The following is a 19,588-nucleotide window of genomic DNA, read 5'->3' as shown; positions in this document are numbered from 1 at the left end:
TTTCTTAGAAAGCGTAAACAGCTATAGATTTTCCAGTAAATAAGCTAGAAGGATTAATAGAAATTCTAAATTCTAATTAATATTCTTAATTGTTCTTTGTTCATGCTAAAGGCGGGGACGGAGAAAGCATTTCCCCCCTCGTCTTGCGATAGCAGATTCCCAGAAGCTCCCCCTTTTTCCAACAGTGGAGGATTCCACCGGCGAAGTCCTCCCCTGAAACAGTTCCAAGTCTGCGAGTCTCTAACATTCCCGGATCAGATGTCATCAATCCTTTCTTTCACTTTTTGTCTCCCCTCCGGAGTTTTACAGTTAAGCCGCGTTCCGCGCACGCGCAGAAAGAGAATCGCGTTGCTAGGGTGGAGCGGCCCTTAGTTACCGGGTGTTGCTACTACTGCTGCTGCTGCTGCCGCCACCAAGGTTTCATAATCGAGGAACCGCGACAAAAATGGTGGCGACTCCGCAGGTAAATGAATTTCCTTGGGAAGGGAAGGGTGAGTTAGTAATATGTTGCAGACTCACTACAAACGCTCACGTGCCGTCCTTGCATATGTGGTCCATTTACATCAGGGGTCTTCAAACTTGGCCCTTTTATGACTTGTGGACTTCAACTCCCAGAATTCCTCAGCCAGGCACGCTGGCTGAGGAATTCTGGGAGTTGAAGTCCACAAGTCATAAAAGGGCCAAGTTTGAAGACCCCTGATTTACATGGAGGAAAACAGGGCCGGCCTTGTGATGTGTACAGCCCGTTTCAGCGGAGGCTCGAACGTCCCTTTTCTTTGGGCATGGCGCTGTTGCTGGAAGATAATTTTTGCAATGCTTGCGCTACCTCAGAGAGGAAGTTCCCCCAATTTTTTTGTGTGTTAAGGTTTACTCCTTTATTCCTCCCAGTCCCAACCGTTGCTGAAATGTTAAAAGTGTGGCTGAGGAACTGTAAGCTCTTAACTGCTGCTGCTGGAACCGGACCAGCATCGCCAGGGATGCTGGGAACGGTAGTTTAGCAACTTTTGGAAGACAAGAGATTCCCCACTCCTGAATTAAACGGATGCAAAGAGCCTCCTCTTCCTGCCAAAAGAAGGAAATCTTTTTTCATCAGCCCCTTGATGGAGAATAGGTGGCAACGCTTCCTTAGCAAGGAGCCTCGTTTCTAACACCAGTGTGATGAACAAAAGCCTCGTTTCTAACACCAGTGTGATGAACAAAACCACCAGGTGTCTTTGGGCAATTCTTTTCTGTCGAAGGTAGGCATGCTAAATGTCTCTCTAATCCCCTGTTAGCAACATAGGAAGACAACCACAGAGAACGTGATAATTTTCTCCTGTGTGGACATCTAATAAATAATTTAAATATAGAACAATAGTTTTTACTCTGGCTTGCTGAAGATGGTTTTTACCATGGTTTGTTGCAGATCATAAACTATAATGGGTAGATTTTTACACCATGCCATCATTACCTGTAGGTCAAATTGCTCATAGACAATTAGAAAGGGGCATAGGAGAACACACTATTTAACTTTCTTGGCATCGGGGGCAAAAGGTCGGTGGCCTACGTGAATATGAAATTATTTTTTCTACCATCAGAAAAGTTTTTGAATGTCAAGAATGCTCTGGAAATCATTAGGAGAAAGAAAAGGGTTGGCATGTAACTGATTAAAGATGGGTCAATTTTAGTCAGAGCTTAGAGTTGCAATGACTATTTTTAGGGAAGGTTGTGCTGCAGAGAAAAGCTGCTCAGGAAAGGTTAGTTTGTAGATACTAAAAAAGCCAGACAATGTTTACTTTTAATGCTTTGCCGGCCAGATGGAGCCCATTAGAACAAGTCACCCTTTTTTAGGACATTTGGTAGCCCTAATTATGTATGAGCCAGCCTTTAATTCTGTTCCTCAAGAACAGGCATAGACTGATCAATATAATTCCTTACATTTTTCTAGCTGCAAATGCATAGCTACATTGCATAAATTGTGCGATTGTCTGGCAATGTCATTCATGTTTTTTCATCAAGAATTATAATCCAGAGAAGATGCAAAGAATTACATTAAAGAATCTACTATTTTCTTTCGTGCAGCTATAATTCTCAGAATCTATTCAAGTTTTTGAAGTTGTTTGGCCTCTCTGTTCTAATAATATATTTTTGTCATTGAGGATAATTTCATAATGGCTGTCTATGATTAAATCAGTATTTGTTCATTACTTAGTGGAATGTGTGGAAAAAATGATATTTAAATAAAGTTTTTTCATTTACTTAAAAGGAATTTGCATTTTGCTTTAAACAGAATTTTTTAATTCTTCATTTCTTGTAAATTATATAGCAGTCCTTCCTCCCAAAAAAGGAAAATTTCAGTGGGCAATAAGGATGTCTTTCAAACTGAAACCCTAACATTAGAATTTTGGATATCCTAATTCTGAACATGCCACTTTCAAATTATATGCATATTCGGTTCCCTTAACAGCAGGACTTTTAATTTATTTCAAATTTTTATTTTTAATTTACTGTACAGAGACCTTTAAGTTCTGTTGTTGTTAGCCGCCCTGAGTCCCTCGGGAGATAGGGCGGGATATAAATCCCATAAATAAATAAATAAATAAATAAATAAATAAATAAATAAATAAATAAATAAATAAATAAATAAGTTATGTAAATATAGTGTTTTTAGAGAGGAAATATAATTGAAAATATTATGAATGTTTACTATTTGTTATAAATTTTAGATCAATTTTACTCTCATAATTTCATTTGTTTGTTGAATATATATGACTCCCTGTCTCAACTGATTCTGGGTGCCTAATAATATTGTTTTTAGAATTGCTTTAAGCAAGATAACAAATTTAATCTTGTTTTTTAAAAAATACTATATTGCATATTAAGCTATATACAATATACAGTAATTGATATTTATAACATTTGCTCTTTGTTTATGTAATTGTACTTTTTTATCTTTAAGATAATTATGGAGGGAGATCTTCGAAATATTATTATATTCAATGCTTCCAAAAAGGAAATTTTTACTATGAACAGTGGTTACAGAATTTTACAAAAAAAACTTCGTAGTAACTGGAAAATACAGAGGTATGTGGAATTCATAGTATTTTATGTGTTTTTTGAAATCTATATTTTTTCTGATATATATCTGATAAACTAATAAATATGTCATAAAGTTTTCCTTAAAACAGATTGCATTTCTTTTTTTTTTCTTTTTTAAATGGTGGAGTAAGATTTCTTGTTTAATCATTCCTAGCTTAAAAGATGAAATCACTTCAGAGAAACTTTCAGGAGTAAAAGTGTGGATTACTGCAGGACCCAGAGAAAAGTTTACAGCTGCTGAAGTATGTGCTAGCGTTAAGTACATTATCTGTTTATTATCCATGGGTTAATTATATCTTAAATATTTTTTTTTATTGAAAAGTTTTAAAATACAGTTTTCCCCCAAAAAACCCCCCTTCCCCCTCCCTCCTCCCCTCCCCACCTCCCCCCTATCTCCCCCCCTCCCCCTCTCCCTCCTCCCTCCCCTACCTCCCCCCCTACTTCCCCTCCTCCCCCCCTCCCCCCCCCCGACTTCCCAGAGCAGAATACAAGGTATATATCTAAAAAGCAATCATAAACAATCATATACTAACAATTATAAACTCTAAAATCCATCACTCTCTAGCTTATATAGAGTAAACCAATCCTTAATAATACTAAATATGTATAAAGAACTAAAATAAAAGAAAACTAGCATCATTCCCATCTATGTTCTTCCACAATTCACTATTTCCTAAACAAATTCTCATTTACACATCACAAGCACCTATCCCTATTAACCTCTCTAGCCAAAATAGGCTATAATAGATAGTTCTTACACTAATTAACCCACATTAACCCACAAAACTTTCTACCTCTTCCTCTGTAGTAAATTGTCCATTAATTCCAAATTGAAGATTCTGTTACCATACATATCATCCCAAAACTCTTAAAAACACAACTACCACTTGACTGTAAGTGTGTTGTGGAAGTTCCATAGATTTCTACTGGTCTTATTTTTTTATCTTTTTTGAGCGTTTTAAGGCAGCACGCGTCACCCTCTGTTCTCTAGGGTCATCCAAAAGATTTGCAGCTTGATCTCCTCCTGTACCATTCTCGTCTATCTGTCCATCTTCATCCTCTTGATGTTCTCCTTCTCCAGATCCCTCTGCAGCTTCCAAAAGTGTTGATGAGGTTGCTTTTAAGACATTGTTGTAAAAATCATGCGCTTGCTTCACAGTACCCAAACAGTACCTTTTGCCTTCATACATGAAGCTCAACCCAGCTGGGATCTCCCATCTGAACCTTATATCTCTTTGCTTGAGCTCTTGCACAAGAAATATAAAGTCCTTCCTTCTCTTTAAAATCTTTGGAGGAATTTCTTTTAGAACCAAAACTTCTTGACCAGCAATCACAACTTTAGTATCATAGGCAGCTTGTATAACTTCATCTCTAATTTCCCTTTTTACAAAATAAACCACCACATCTCTAGGCAACTTTCTCTGTTTAGCAATCCACGAGTTCACACGAAACACTTTGTCCATGCCTTGTTTTATTTCAGATGCTGGATGGTTCAATACCACCTCAAAAGCCTCAGAAACCAGCTGCTTTAAATCTTCCTTAATATTCTCTTTTAGGCCTCTAATTCTAACAGCAAACTGCATCTGGTAAAATTGAGCCAGACTCAGTTCGCTATCCATTTTATCTTTTAAATCTTCAATTTCCAGTACTTTTGCTTCTAATATAGCATTCTTTTGAGTCAAATCTTCCACTTTGTCATCCAGCACCTCCACACATTTAGCTACTTTATGCACTGAGGACAAAATGTCTACCTTCATCTCTCTGAATTTCTGTTCCATCCTTTCTTCCATTCTCTGCTCCAATTTCTCCAATTTCTCCTCCATCTGTACAAATTTAACACCCATTGACTCCAAAATTAACTGGGTATGTTTTTCAAGGTCCTTCGATGTCAATACATCTGGAGAATGCAACGCCTGCAGTAATGATTGTTGTTGCACCGGAGAATTTCCAGCACTCCGAAAAGTTCTAGGGGGAGGTTTAGCCGCCATCTTTTACTTACAATTGTGACGCACTTTCACTTTAAGTTTTAAGCAAAGTCCATCCAGCTCGAGAGTAAAATAAGATAATCCTCTTCATCTCTTCATCTTTCCCTCTTGTACTGCTCTGCCTGCTCTTTTCCTTTCATAGTCTCTCCTTCAAGCAGGGATGGTCGCAGACGCTTGGCTCTGCTCCATGAAATCCGGAGCAGAGACGCTAGCCAGCTGGGAGCAGCCCAGGCTACGGGGGAGTTCAATCCTTCAGCCGCCCAAGCTCCAAGCTCAGGCGGCCCCGGAGAACTCAACCCCTACCTGGGGGCTCACCCCCTCCTCTTCTCCTGAGGAGGGGGCTTCAAATTCGCCCGAACAGCTGATCGGCGCTGTTTCGGGCGAAAAATCACACAGCTGAGCCGCGGGCAGCCCGGGAAGGCTGTCTCTGGCGCTGCGGAGCCACCGGAAGTCAATTATATCTTAAATATTGAGAAGAACTTAAATATTAATCATAAGATTTATATTTTGTTAGATAAACAGAATGGTAAAGAAGAAAGGGCTATGTGCATATTTTGCTATGCGCCGATACATTTTTTTTATTAGCTTATAAATTTCTATTTGACTTTTTAAAATATAATAAAATTGTAGGATTAATCTGATCATTTTCTTATTAAAACAGATACATGTTTTAAATGGAAATGAGACATTGGAAATATTAAAAATATAAGTATTATAAGTCATGTAGACTGTCTTAATATTCAAGTGGCAATTTGACTAAGAAAAAAGTATGAAACTTTCTATCAATAAGACTAGTTTTTTCTGCCTTTTTTCCTTCTCAGTTTGAGGTTCTGAAGAAATATCTAGAAAGTGGTGGGAATGTCTTGGTGATGCTGGGAGAAGGTGGTGAATCTCGTTACGATACTAACATCAACTTTTTATTAGAAGAGTTCGGAATCATGGTCAATAATGGTAATAAATGACATAAAAAAAGGATTGCTACTTTTACAGTTTTCAGAATGTATCCAAATTCCTAGTTCAAAATAGAAAACAAATTACAACTCAATATCTATTTCAGCATAATTTCACATCCAGACTAATAATGTTAGTCTAAAAAAGAAAGACAATTTTGGTTGTAGATTTCACAAGCTTTTTTATTCTTAATGTCTGTTGATTTTGGAAATAATTCTGTACAAGAACATAACTGATGTTTATGTTTTGAATTTGTTTTCCCCATACCCCTTTTTCATTGCATTGTTTTTATATTATTTCAATTTGTTGTCTGTTTTCCTTTATGTTGTGGTAAACCACTTAGAGATGGCACTGTATGAACTGTGATGATGCTTCTTAATTGTAAATATTTAGTTTTGTATATTATAATTTATTTTTTGATATTTTTTAATGATTTCTATAAGCTGCCTAGAATCTGATTGATTTCAGGCAGAGATAAATTTTTGGAATGAATGAATGAAACACATAAATTTAGGAAGCAGGAAATAAATGTATTAAATAAAGGAATAAATAAGTTGACATCTCAATAAATATTAAGTTGACATCTGAAAATTTCATATTTGATATGGTTGCACTCCTACACTCTAATTGGACAGACAGTAAGTATGATTTTTAGTTAAACATACTCTGCCATACTGCCTTTGTTTGCTACAACTATTCTATTTGTGCTGTAAGTTTCCTGCTACCTATTCCATGCTCCATACATATATGCTCCAGTGTGAGATAACATTTCTTGGTTTATAGTGGCTAGCATGCCAAGCTGCAACGTGTTTGTTACAGTAGCAGCACCCAGAGCATGAAAGCAACAAGAGAGCTATTAAAGTGGGCCACTAAAGAGAGTCCCTGTCCCACTATACTTCTCTCATTTATTTTGACTGCATATTTTTATTTTGCTAGAATTGTATATCCACCCATGAACATAGATTCATGATTTGAAATAGAATTAATTATGGCCATGAAATGGAATCTATATCTTGAAGCATTGCACTTCTTTTTTTTTCTTTTAAGATTCTGTGGTGAGAAATGTGTATTATAAATATTTCCATCCTAAAGAAGCCTTGGTGTCTAATGGAGTTTTAAATCGGTAAGTCCTTTGTGGACAATAGGTCATTGCAGGCAAATTTTATTTAAATTACTGTATTATAAAATATTAATCTTGGTTGATTTTGTATTTCCCCCCAATAAGGGAAATCAGCAGAGCTGCAGGAAAAACAGTGACTGGGATAATAGATGAAGATACTGGTGGAAATGATTCACAGTAAGTATCTTGTATGCCAGGTCTTTTCAACCTTTTCACCCATTGTATCCCTTTTAGGATATGGCAACATCCAAGTACCACCAGTCGTCTAGCAAGGTGTCAAAAACTTGACCAAAAAAAAACCAAAACAAAGGAAAAAAGTGATGAAGTACAGGTAGTCCTCGACTTACAACAGTTGCAATGGCACTGAAAAAAGTGCCCCCCAAGCCACAGCCGAGCAAGACACCTGCCTGCCCGCCCAGCAGTACTCTTCCTCCTGTCCAAGGTTTTCATTGTTGTAAGCATTTCTGTTGAGGATTGGCAGCGGGGGTGGGGTGGGGGGTGTTTGGTTTTTATTCCACCTGTCTGCTGGGTGGTTGCAGCAGGTTTTGGTCACTTCACAAGAGCCTGAATCAGTTGCCAAGCATCTGGATGTAAATCACAAGACCCCGGAGATGCTGCAACATTCCAGCTGATCGGCTTTTCTTCTGGGCTCAGCAGAAGCGCCAGGATCAGCTCCGAGTTCCAGCTGGAGCCTGGCGCTGATCCTGGCGCTTCCACTGAGCCGACAGCCCCGAAGAAGCGTTGATCCTGGTGCTTCCGCTGAGCCCTGACAGCCCTGCAGTTCCAGCCATCTCTCGTCAGGCTTGTGTGGTCCTGCCATTCCCCATCCCCCCTACCACCTTTCTAGGATAGTCACGTGCCACCTGCCAGGTGCCAATATACCACAGGTACCTGTACCACTGGTTGAAAAGCCCTGTTGTATGCTACATTGCACATGCTATTTTTTTAAAGTGAGAAGTATTGCTACAGTATATTGTATCTAGAAATGCACAATGCTACAACATTTTAAAATTGGCTATGACATTCTTTGCATCCTTTTTCCAGGGCTCTCACTTTTGTATATCCGTTTGGTGCTACATTAAATGTGATGAAACCTGCAGTGGCTGTTCTGTCTACAGGCTCTGTCTGTTTTCCTCTTAATAGACCCATATTGGCTTTTTATCCTTACAAGGTGTGTTACTGAGTTACAATTTCTGTCCAACTTTAGTTCTTTATGATAAATTATATTTCCTCCGTATTTTGCCATTTGAAAATAGTGTGACAACCCTATTCCCTTCCCCATCTGGTTTAGCAATTGTTAGAAATAGATATTGCTATTATTAAAACACTTCAATGTAAAGTTGTCGTGGAATCTCCTGCTAAACTGGAGGGAGGTGTTAAGAAGAAGCTGAGTTTAGAGTCTTTGCACTGCAGAAAGCGGCACAGGCCTGACCAGCCCCAGAATCCTTGAAGCCTTATCTTAACTGTTCCCTAGGGAATGCAGTCAGTCAGGTGAGATTCTTGTAGCATAGAGCATTAGCAATAACATTTTTGTTTGAGACTATTCAGAAGTGGTTTTGATAGCTTTTGCCTGACTATAATACAGTATAGTGATTATCATTATTATTAAAATCTAGACCTAATCTTGAGGCCTAGATGTCAGCTATTTGCAGTCAGTCAGGTCAGAATACAAACACAGGAGTGTGTGTGTGTGTGTGTGTGTGTGTGTGTGAGAGAGAGAGAGAGAGAGAGAGAGAGAGAGAGAGAGAGAGAGAGAAAGAGGGAGGGGGAGAGATGCAGTATTTTTGTGTGTGTGTAAATGAAGTGAGTGTTGGAGGATTATTTTTTTAAAAAATCTAATTGCCTATTTTATTGCAGTATCTATTGTCTGTTTCTCAGATCAGTTAAAACGAACAAGAAAATAAGGAATCTTTGTTCATAGTTTTGAATTTTTTACTGGCTCAAGAAAAGTAAACTTAAAAGTGGTGCTTTAAATCTTGATTAATCTTTGTTTGCCAACAAAATGATGTTAATTGTAATAACATCACAATAACCAGCAATTGTTCAGATCTTTATGTTGATTAGATCTCTTTATTATATCACCTACATGTTATAAAAAATATACCCGACTTTTAAAATTGAATTAACTTAATCTAGATAGCATGTTTTTGATGTTCCCTTAGATAAGTATGGTTCATAAATGTGCTGTCCTACATTTATTATTTGATAGACTCAAGGTGGCAAATTAGCAGTATTGGGATCATGTCATATGTTCAGTGATCAGTATTTGGAAAAAGAAGAAAATACCAAGATCATGGTGAGTCATTGTTTAATCTTAGAATGCTATGTCTTTTCAAATGAAAGATTGGTAATTTTTTTCCAGAAGCTCAATGTGACACAGTGGACCTACTTAAACCAATGCAAGAGGAAAGATTTGCTGCTTTATCCTTTTTCTTCAGACCTTTATTTATTATGTGTTTATGCATGCATGCATGAATTTATGTGACTTATATACTGCTTCAATCAAATATACCATATTCTTGTTCTTTTTTGATATACTGATGCTAAACTAGCCAATTTTTGTGTTACATTTTTTCCTGAAAACCATTTTTTCTTTGCTCCTTGACCAGTACAGTTACTTTAATTGGGGAAAATGCATTTTATTCAGGTATAATATTTTTCAGGCAATTCAAGTAATTTTAAACACTTAATGCGTCACTCCTAGGCTAATTCACTAATATAATAAAAAAGTTTTAAAGCCCATTAATGGTACTTTCACAGAGATAAAGTTGTCTTGTGGGGCCAGGTTTTTAATAATAGTTGTTTGCTTAAATACCTTACAAATGTAACAAATTTATGTGGTTTCTTAGGAAGTACTTTTCCAGTGGCTTACAACAAACGACATTCATTTAAATCAGATAGATGCAGAAGATCCAGAAGTAAGTGTATATGTGTATGTGTTGATGTACATAAGCTTTATTGCACAAACCATAAGTTCTTATAAAAATATTACAAATTCATAAGGCATCATGTAATGGAAATGATAGATCACTTTTGTCCTAAACATAAGTTTGAAGGACAAGCTATAATTCTTTATTTTCAGATAAATATTTGAAATTTAATATTGCAGTTAAAAAATTAGTGCAACATATCGTACTTAACATGTGGTTTTCTTTTTAGTGTAATCCTAAGCCTTAAAGAAATTAAGGCTATAAATGTAATGAATCAATTTAAGGTAAAAAATATAATTCCTAAATAAAAAGAACATATCCAAGGCTAATTAAAAACATAATAAGTATAAATGATCAGCTGGACAAATAACTACATTTACCTCTACCCATAATTCTTTAAGGAGGTAGTAACTGCTTAAAGACAGATTGAGGCATATTGCGCAGACAGTAAAACAATATACTTAGCAACATTCTGTAAGATGGAGTCAGGCTGAACTGATCATAACAGCTGGAACAATGGATGGAAATAGCATCTCCTGCTGAGATTTATCTTAGTAGAAGTAATGCAGAACAACATGATTCATCATGTGAATTGTTCCTCCACTGCAGGAGTACAACTTTCCCTCAAGCTGAACATGTCAGCATCTCCCTTCAGTAACACTGTTGGGAGGACATTAACTTTCATCAAAGAAAAAAACTTCTGAATTTGGGTGTGTTACTTGGTTGAAGTATTTTACTGAGCAGAATAGATGAGTACATCTGCTCAGAAATACAAACAAAAGATAATAGGTAATTTATATGTTTAAATCGAGAGCAGGCTACTTAAGAGTGGATAGTACTTATTCAGAGCCGTTGAAAACCCAAAGAATTTTAGTTTCTCATAGAATACCTGGTTCCAAGAGGAATTAAAGTTCTCAACCAGGATTAGAGGAGCCAGACCAGTGGGAAAGAAGACTAACTTAAGCCGGTCAGAAAATGTCCAAGTCAGTGCTTTAATAATATGGTATTGAACTGGCTTTACTGTGCAGTACCATGTTAGGAATGCAATGGGAGGCTTGGAAGATGGTCCTTGGAAATTGGAACTGTGCCCATTTTGAGGAAAATGACCTGAATGGGCCCATCTGAGCTCCAAAGAGAAATTCAGTATGGGCCTTGTCCATAAAAAAACTTTGAGCGCTGCAGATGCAAATTGAATTCCTTTGAAGAAATAAAAAAAATGGAGATTTGACACGGATTTTTGTGCTTTTAGGATAACAATTGGCATGGAGTTTAGAGTTGCTTCAGTACTTGAATGACTTCACACATTCTATTGGATGATTATTTAATTACAAAAAACATACAACTATTTTAGAATAGTTGATTTCAGGCATTTGTCCTTAGCAAAACTCAGCAATATATTGTTCATAGAGGCAATTTCATTTCTGGTAGAATTCTAAATCTTTAAAAAATAGTGGCATCAATCTGCATGCACCCTTAATGTTTTAACAAAAAGCTTTTTAATTACTGGGCCCATGAAATATCTAAAAATTTAAACAGTTATGAAATATACAGTATCAGATGAGATTATGCTATCAGGGCAAATTGTCTGAAGACTTCTAGAACATGAGCTGCTTGTTCAAAAAATACATTTTCTCTCAATAAGAATACATCTAGACATGTTTGTGCTAACGTGTCTCAATAATTTTTTTCCCATGTAAATTTCAGAATGGACATGTTATCCTTGTATTGTTTTGTCTTGTGCAGCATTACTCTATGGCATATAATGAAAACCTATTTTTTTTCTCTGACTAAGCTCTAGCCATACTACCTAGGGCAAAACTATGCTTCAGAATGAAATTTTGAATCACATGTATGTCTTTTCCTATTTTTATATATTTAAAATAGGACCAGTATACAGGACATGTTGGATAGCTTCAAAATTTTTATAGCTGGGAGAATTATGCCACTCCCTATTGAAATATTATAATTACCATGTCCAAGTTTCAATAATTTGTTATGATCTTTGACATATTTAGATTATATTGAAAATATATTGTCAGATTCACAAAAGTATTTAGCCTGATTAATAACTTGTCACAGTTTAAGTAAAAAGTTTTATTTGATTTAATATACAATATATGATTGTGCTTTGTCTCACTTAATGTTCAATGCTTCACTTTCACTATCGCCCTTCCAAGTTGGATTTCACAACAAAAAGTAAAATAATTTTAAAATCAGTGTTAACACAAGTATATTCTGACCAAAATATTTTGCTATTTAAAGCAGTTTTTTATTCAAAAGTTTTGCATTAAGAGATGTATTTGTTCATAGTTTGAAGATGGAACAGATTGGTTTTGAATTACAGGTAGTCCTCAAATTGCAATCAGTTGTTTGAAGTTCTCCAGCATTGAAAAAAGGGATTTACAACCAGTCCTTGCACTTAGGACTGTTGCAGCATCCCCACAGTCATGTGATCAAAATTTGGGCATTTGGCAATCAAGATGTAGATACAATGGTCGCAGTGTGCCAGGGCTATGTGATTTGCCATTTGTAACCTTCCCAGCCACCTTCAAAGAAGCATAATCAATGGGGAATCTGGATTTGCTTCATCACCATGTGATTCACCAAAAAAACTGCAGTGATTTGCTTAATATGCATGGAAAAAAAGAGTGTAAAATTGGGTGCCCTTCACTTAACAATTGCCTTGTTTAGATTCTGGTCCCAATTGTGGATGTAAGTCTAGGACTACCTGCATACTGCTAAGTTATAGCATTTTGATAAGAAATTAAAATAGACTTATTTTATATTTACGTATCTTAACTTTATATTACATTTCTTAATTGTATATGTAAATATCTTAACACCCATTTTTTTAAATCCCAGCTATTACTTTGCTCTTTTTTTTCAGATTTCCGATTATACAATGCTTCCTGATATAGCCACTTTGTCAGAACGATTACGAGTTTGTCTGCAAGAAGGAGATGAGAATCCACGAGATTTTACAACACTGTTTGATATGTCTATTTACCAACTAGATACTACAGCACTTCCCAAAATTATTAAGTCAGCATCTGAGAGTATTTGTTATTCTTAAAATAGTATCTTATTCTTGAAAAGCACAATAACAAATTATACTCCTTGCATTTTAGAGATTGAGCATTAGCTATAAGATGCTTGGATTTAAATATTGCAAGGATTGCCATAGAAATCTAAAATCTACAATGCATATGTAATTGTGGTCTATTTTGGACAGGGGGTAATAAAAATTGTAGTAATATACAGAAAACTCAAGAAAGCAAGCAAATAAGCTAATGGACTTCCATGTATGCACCAGAATTTTTTTAAGATTATGAGTGTTGTGCTATATCATCCCAGATCCAGAAAGGGGAGCAAACAATAATGGGCTGCGGCCAGGAAAGTTTATATCTTTTTCTCCTCTGTGTAGAATACTGTATTTCCTAGCAGAATTGTGAGAAAGAGTCCTGGATCTATGGGTTTTCTTGTTGTGCTACTTTAGGTGTGTCAAACTCAATTTCATTGAGGGCCGCATCAGTATTGCGGTTGCCCTCGGGGCTGGGTGGGCGTGGCCTACTGGGTGGGCGTGGCTAGTGTGTGTGTGGCCTACTGGGTGGGCGTGGCCAGCTCTACATCGTTCGCATCAAGGGTGCCTATGGGGGCCTGGGCAGGAGTGGGACAGATCTGAGGGTCTCTGGCAGAAGGAGGGTCTCTGGGCCAGGACCAAGGCAGTGGGGGCCGTTCCCTCACTGTTTCCAGGATGGCTTCGTGGGCCACATGAAACCACTTGGTGGGCCGGATCCGGCCCCTGGGCCTTGTGTTTGACATGTCTGTGCTACTTGTTGCACTGATACCCATTTTTCTTCAGTGCAGCCAGTAACATAGCAGTCTCTTCTTTGTTTATACATCTGTCTCTGAATTAGTTGTACCTTTTTTAAACCAAAAGTTCCTATTGGTGATTCATTAGCCTGTTGCTTGATACCATATTTGTTCTAAGGATGATCGTTTCTGGGCTATGGCCTTAATATATAACACTTTTTCCTTTTTGACCAATAGCACTTTACTGCTCAAATTCTATATAAGTTTCTGGTTTTGCATCAGAAGCTAAGTGTTTTAGGAATACTTTGAATTGTATGTGTCAAAGTATTAACCTTCTGTGAAGTGGGTTTTTATAGTAAGCAGAGTTAAATTAAAGTTGCCCGCATTCAGTTCTATACCATGTACTTCCTCATAGTTGTGTTTAGGAGCATAGCTTCAGTAATATGTTCTGTATTATCAATTTGATATTTTACATTTATTATCAGATCATGAAAGCTAACTTTATTCTACAGATCTTATGAACAGCTGAATGTGAAATATGAACCACTTCAGCTAATTCAGCCACAGTTTGAAACACCTTTACCTGTACTCCAGCCAGCAGTGAGTAATAGGGTCATTTGTTGTTACTACAGTAAAATACATATATAGAGAAAATAAGTACTTTGAATCTGTATATAAGATTTGATCCATAGTCAAACAAATAATTAAGTAGCCAGAGTACATCCATTAAATTAAGTGATGAGTATTACAAAAGATGGATAGGAGCCACATTATAAAACATAGGAATACCTGTAGTAAAAGTTTGTTTATTCATGTCAGAAGCATCACAATTAAAATAAGTATTACTATATGATATAAAATTTAAAATATAAAATACAATAAAATATGTAAAGTGAAACATCTTGTCCAGAAACTAACAACATTAATTATGTTCTGTCACTCAAGTGTACATTATCAGGACACAAAGGGCAGGTATACATATGTGTTGTCTGCATGTCACCACAACTACAAGGGCAGAAGCCACTAGATAGTCCCATTTGTTCAGAGTGTCTCTGGATCTTGTTGTACTCATGCTCAGTCTACTAAACAATTTCCATACTTCCCAGCTTTTGTAAAGATGTAGCAAAGGTGAAACAAGTGTTTGAGGGAAAGGTTAAAAATTCAGATAAAGGGTAACAGAAATAGAGATTTTGAATAGGTTATAAATAGAACAGCTGTTAGCTTTCTCAAGCATATTAAAATGGTTTGATTAGTATCCTACACCAATATTCCTTTTGAATAAATAAGGACAAATCAGACATGTTTGTTTCCTTTTTTGGTATTAGGTTTTTCCACCAGCCTTCAGAGAGTTGCCTCCTCCCAGCCTGGACTTGTTTGATTTGGATGAAACTTTTTCTTCTGAGAAAGCTCGACTTGCCCAAATAACAAACAAGTGTGAGTAGTACAAACATTTGCGGTGAGGTTGCTAAGCTAATTTGCTGAAGGCTTGAGTACTTCGGCAACTTGAATCCTCCACAGTAGACTTTGATTTCAAATTAAGGTTGGCTAAATTTGGATCTGTACTTTTCTATTATGTTCTCTAGAAGTGTTAATTTAGAAATAGAGAATATCCAAATAACAATTTCTCCATGTCTTGGTTTATGATAGAAGTAATTTTGAATCCATTATTTGGCATTTTATTTTAGGGATCCTATATTTTGGGATTGCTATATTTGATACAAAAAATCCATTTCCAAAATCTTGCAATTGGAGAAGAAAACACGATGAACAAAGCCATAAATTCTTGATCAGGAGAGACTTCCCACAAACTGAAACATGGAAATCTCTGTTGTCTTTACTTTTGGAGAGATCAACAGGGTTGTTAGACCACTTTGGGCTTTTAAGATGATCAGAAGTATTGTAACTAGACCACCTATTGAAGAAAAATGTGAAGTATTAGTATGTGTACATCTGCTACTGCAATGTGTACCATCTCATATTGGCTTTTGGGTTAAAGTACTCTTTTAAATCTCTAGCAAAGTGATTTCTAATTGTTTCACATAATTTCTGAACATCTATCAAGACTTCTATTAAATCTTGGCAGTGTTACTTTTAAGGCATATATTTTAATTCATTTTTAACTATATTTCCACTAACATGGTTTTAAAAATAAATGGAATTATTTTGATAAACAAAATCTGCTTTTGACACTGAATTATATTTGGTCATGAGTTGCTTTTAAAATATGAAAGTAAACTGGAATAATGAGACACTACATGACTAGAAGATTATAGAATATTGGGGTAATATTTCTGTGATATTAGAAAAATCTGTAGAATAAAGGTAGATAATTGTTGTTTAGAGAAAACTCATGTAAAGTTATGGTAACATAAGATTTAGTGTTATAAACAAAATAAAATTATCCAATGTGTTTGAAACAGAGATTGTCCATTACATGTGGAAGTGCCTATTATTACTTATATGTAATGAATGCAATAGAAGAAAATATATTTCATTATGACATTCCATTAGATCCTCGTTTATTTTTCAGTTGTACAAATGAATTTGTTCAACAAACTCATAAGCAATAAGTTTTAAAAATAGTTTTGTATGCAAAATATGAAAGATTGCTGATTGCTTCAGTTAAATAATAGTTATAAAATATTTAATAATTTGCTATTACATCAGACTCCATAACTTAAAGAGAGTGGTTGAAAATTGGTTGAAATATATCAGATTATTTAGGCTCTGTTGAATTTTATAAAACTCATTTGCTTTTCATCCTTTCGGAATGCCTTTCAGCCAATTGCAGTTTACCAATTATTGCTATTATTGCTTATAAATAGACCTGTTGCTCAAAGCAACAAATGTGTGAACTTTGGATGGAATGACAGATAACACTTACTGTTTTATATGAAAAAACGTAGTTGATGTTAACTATTTCTTTCACATATAATTGTGACGATTTTTATCAGTTATAAAACAGATGCTTCAAACTACTTTTCTTACGCTCTTTAGAAGATGAGGTGTTATAAATTCTTTACAGAAATAGGTATCATGGCTCCAGATAATATTTGCATGTATGTGTAGTCATACTTCTCTGTATTTTATCAGGTACTGAAGATGATCTGGAATTCTATGTCAGAAAATGTGGTGATATTCTTGGGGTAACTAATAAACTGCCAAAGGAACAGCAAGATGCCAAGCATATACTGGAACATATTTTCTTTCAAGTGGTGGAGTTCAAGAAGCTAAATCAAGTAATTACTGAACATTTTCCTTCTAGACATATATAATGGTTTTACAGATAGTTCTCATTTAATGACCACTGTTCAGCAACCATTCAAACATGATGGTGCTGAATGAGTAGTAGTTATCATTGATCCTTGTACTTATGGCTGTCATGTCATAAGTACAAGGATCAATGGTAAATAACTACTACTCATGATCATGATCACGTGATCGCAGTCTTGGCACCTGGTTCGCAGCTATGACTTTAAAGCATCCCACAGTCATGTGATTGTGATTTGTGACCTTCCATGGGTCAGATTTGTGAAAGTCAATGGGGAAGTTGCTGGAAAATCGTATGTTGTGGTCATGTGACCCATGTAGTCCTCACTTAACAACTGCAACTGCCAAAACTGCCATTGCTAAGTGGTGTGGACAATGGCTTTTCAACTTAAGACCATATCACTTAACAAAGGGGTGTTCCATTCAATTAATGACATTAAATGAGGACTCTCTTACAGGAAAATATAAAATTATATTGCTGGGAAAGTGGATACCTTCTAGATCTTTGCATGCTAGCTTGGAAGTAGCATAATAAAATCATAGATTGATTTTAAATTATGAATATTGAAATAATACTGGATAATTTTTCAAGGTAAAAATAATTATGTATTCTTGCTTCTGTAAAACAACAATCTACAAGTTAAATCTTTTTAACTTGTGGCCAGTGGGTCAACAGGATCCATCTCCTTAGGAACTGTGACCCATATATAAACAATATTGGGCTACAATATTAACAATATTTATATTGTTATAATAATTGTTATATTATTATCATACAATATTTATATTAGCCCAATATTGTCCCCACCCCCAAATAACTGTATGTTGTGTGTAGGTGTGTGTGTGAGTGTATAAGTATGTCCAGGAGATATTTTATGGTTTATTTAAACTTTCATGGGAAGATGTGCAGGGATGATGATCACTGAGTATGTGAGAATTAAAATTTTGCTTTTTGCTGATTTTTCAAATCATTGTAAGTGGCCGTATTTCTTTTTATAGTATAGCTCTATTTAAAATTATGTGGCCCAAATGAAGTTGCATATGCATGAATGTAGTGATGCTCCCATATAGACTGCATTTATGTATTTCTTCCTTCCTCTTCAAATTTTAGATCTAACTTTTGTGCATAAACCAGATTGCATTTTATATTTGTGACTGCATATTAGATAGAAATAAGCTGATTAGATTTTAGTCTTGTTGAAAACATTATTCTGTACCAAGATTATCTCTTAAAAGAAGGAGATGATGATTTGAGAAAACCTGCAAGATACATCTAATTTCTTAATCATTTTAATTTGTGCTTATATTTAGGCCTGGTTATCTCAGAACATTTCAAATTGTTTTCATGAAGTATTTCACAACTGAACATAATATAATATAGCTGTAATGCTATGAAAGCAGCCGTACACTATACAAAGTACAGTCTGTACCAGTATTTTTATATGATATTTGCAGAAGTGGCCAGTGTTATGAGAAGTGCCTAATCTCTCCAGGGTCTCCTTGTAAAGATTATTCTCTCTTTAAAAAGCAAATGCCATACTGCAGTATTCCTGAGAATAGTTCTATGTACATTGATTTATATGACTAGGGAATATCCCAGAATTTTAGAGGCAGTACAATACGGAGAAAAAACAAAGTTAGGTAGTTAATAGGATGAGCTGAATTACTGATGAAGTATTTCTAAATATTCTTGTTTACTAAAGTCAATTTCAGATAATTAAAATATTTTCCAATGATATCTTTTAAATTTTAAAAACTGGGAGAGTCCAGAATGATGTATGATGTACTTTATTTTTTCTTCTTCTTAAAGGAACATGATATAGATACAAGTGAAGTTGGATTCCAGGATGGTTTCTGAACAATCCAAAGCATAAACAATGTCTCCTTTTTGGGAGAAGAGGAATCATAATTTATTGAACAAGCACATGATTACTGTCATCTGCCAATTATCTACACCTTCACTATGTTGTAAATAAGAAGATAGTCTAAAATTTTGAATAAGAAACTGTCTTAGAGGCAAATTATATATATATATATATATATATATATATATATATATATATATATATATATATATATATATATATATATATATATATATATATATATATATATATATATATATATATATATATATATATATATATATATATATATATATATATATAATGTGTTTTTAAATAGATCATTTACTTTACTGATTACTTTGTTCTCTACAAATGCTTCTGAGCAATATAAATATGTATAATGAGACCTATTTGTATAAAAATAAGTAAAATGGGAATTGTCACAGAGCTGCCCAATTTGCATACGAGACCTTATAATATCTATTTTTGGAAAAAATATTTAATAAATTTTACTCTTACATTTAATTCAGACTAAAGCATTAATAACCAGGCTACATTATTATAAAGAATTTCATTACTATTCCTTACAAATAT

At 35.1% G+C, this 19,588-nt stretch overlaps 1 protein-coding gene across 3 annotated transcripts; it reads left to right on the top strand.

Annotated features, from left to right (window-relative positions):
* Positions 1-302: 302 nt before the first annotated feature.
* On the top strand, positions 303-19,159 carry IFT52 (intraflagellar transport 52). 3 transcript variants are annotated; one of them, XM_081323663.1, is made up of 15 exons: positions 303-463; positions 889-1,238; positions 2,939-3,063; positions 3,233-3,320; positions 5,885-6,014; positions 7,062-7,137; positions 7,240-7,311; positions 8,179-8,305; positions 9,344-9,430; positions 9,984-10,052; positions 12,952-13,106; positions 14,390-14,477; positions 15,203-15,311; positions 16,971-17,116; positions 18,958-19,159. In XM_081323663.1, the coding sequence occupies exons 3-15, from the start codon at positions 2,945-2,947 to the stop codon at positions 19,003-19,005; spliced, it is 1,314 nt and encodes a 437-aa protein (XP_081179789.1). In that variant the 5' UTR covers positions 303-463; positions 889-1,238; positions 2,939-2,944; the 3' UTR covers positions 19,006-19,159. The 3 variants fall into 3 exon arrangements, with proteins under 3 accessions (XP_081179789.1, XP_081179788.1, XP_081179790.1); XM_081323662.1 differs by lacking the exon at positions 889-1,238 and having other exon boundaries at positions 369-463; XM_081323664.1 differs by lacking the exons at positions 303-463; positions 889-1,238; positions 2,939-3,063; ... (2 more) ...; positions 7,062-7,137; positions 7,240-7,311 and adding an exon at positions 7,357-7,588.
* The last annotated feature ends 429 nt before the right edge of the window (positions 19,160-19,588 follow it).

Source organism: Vipera berus, assembly GCF_964194415.1.
Source record: "Vipera berus genome assembly, chromosome: 3".
Lineage (NCBI taxonomy): Eukaryota > Metazoa > Chordata > Lepidosauria > Squamata > Viperidae > Vipera > Vipera berus.
The sequence above is the reverse complement of the archived record's forward strand: the minus strand, read 5'-3'. Positions and strand labels throughout refer to the sequence as shown.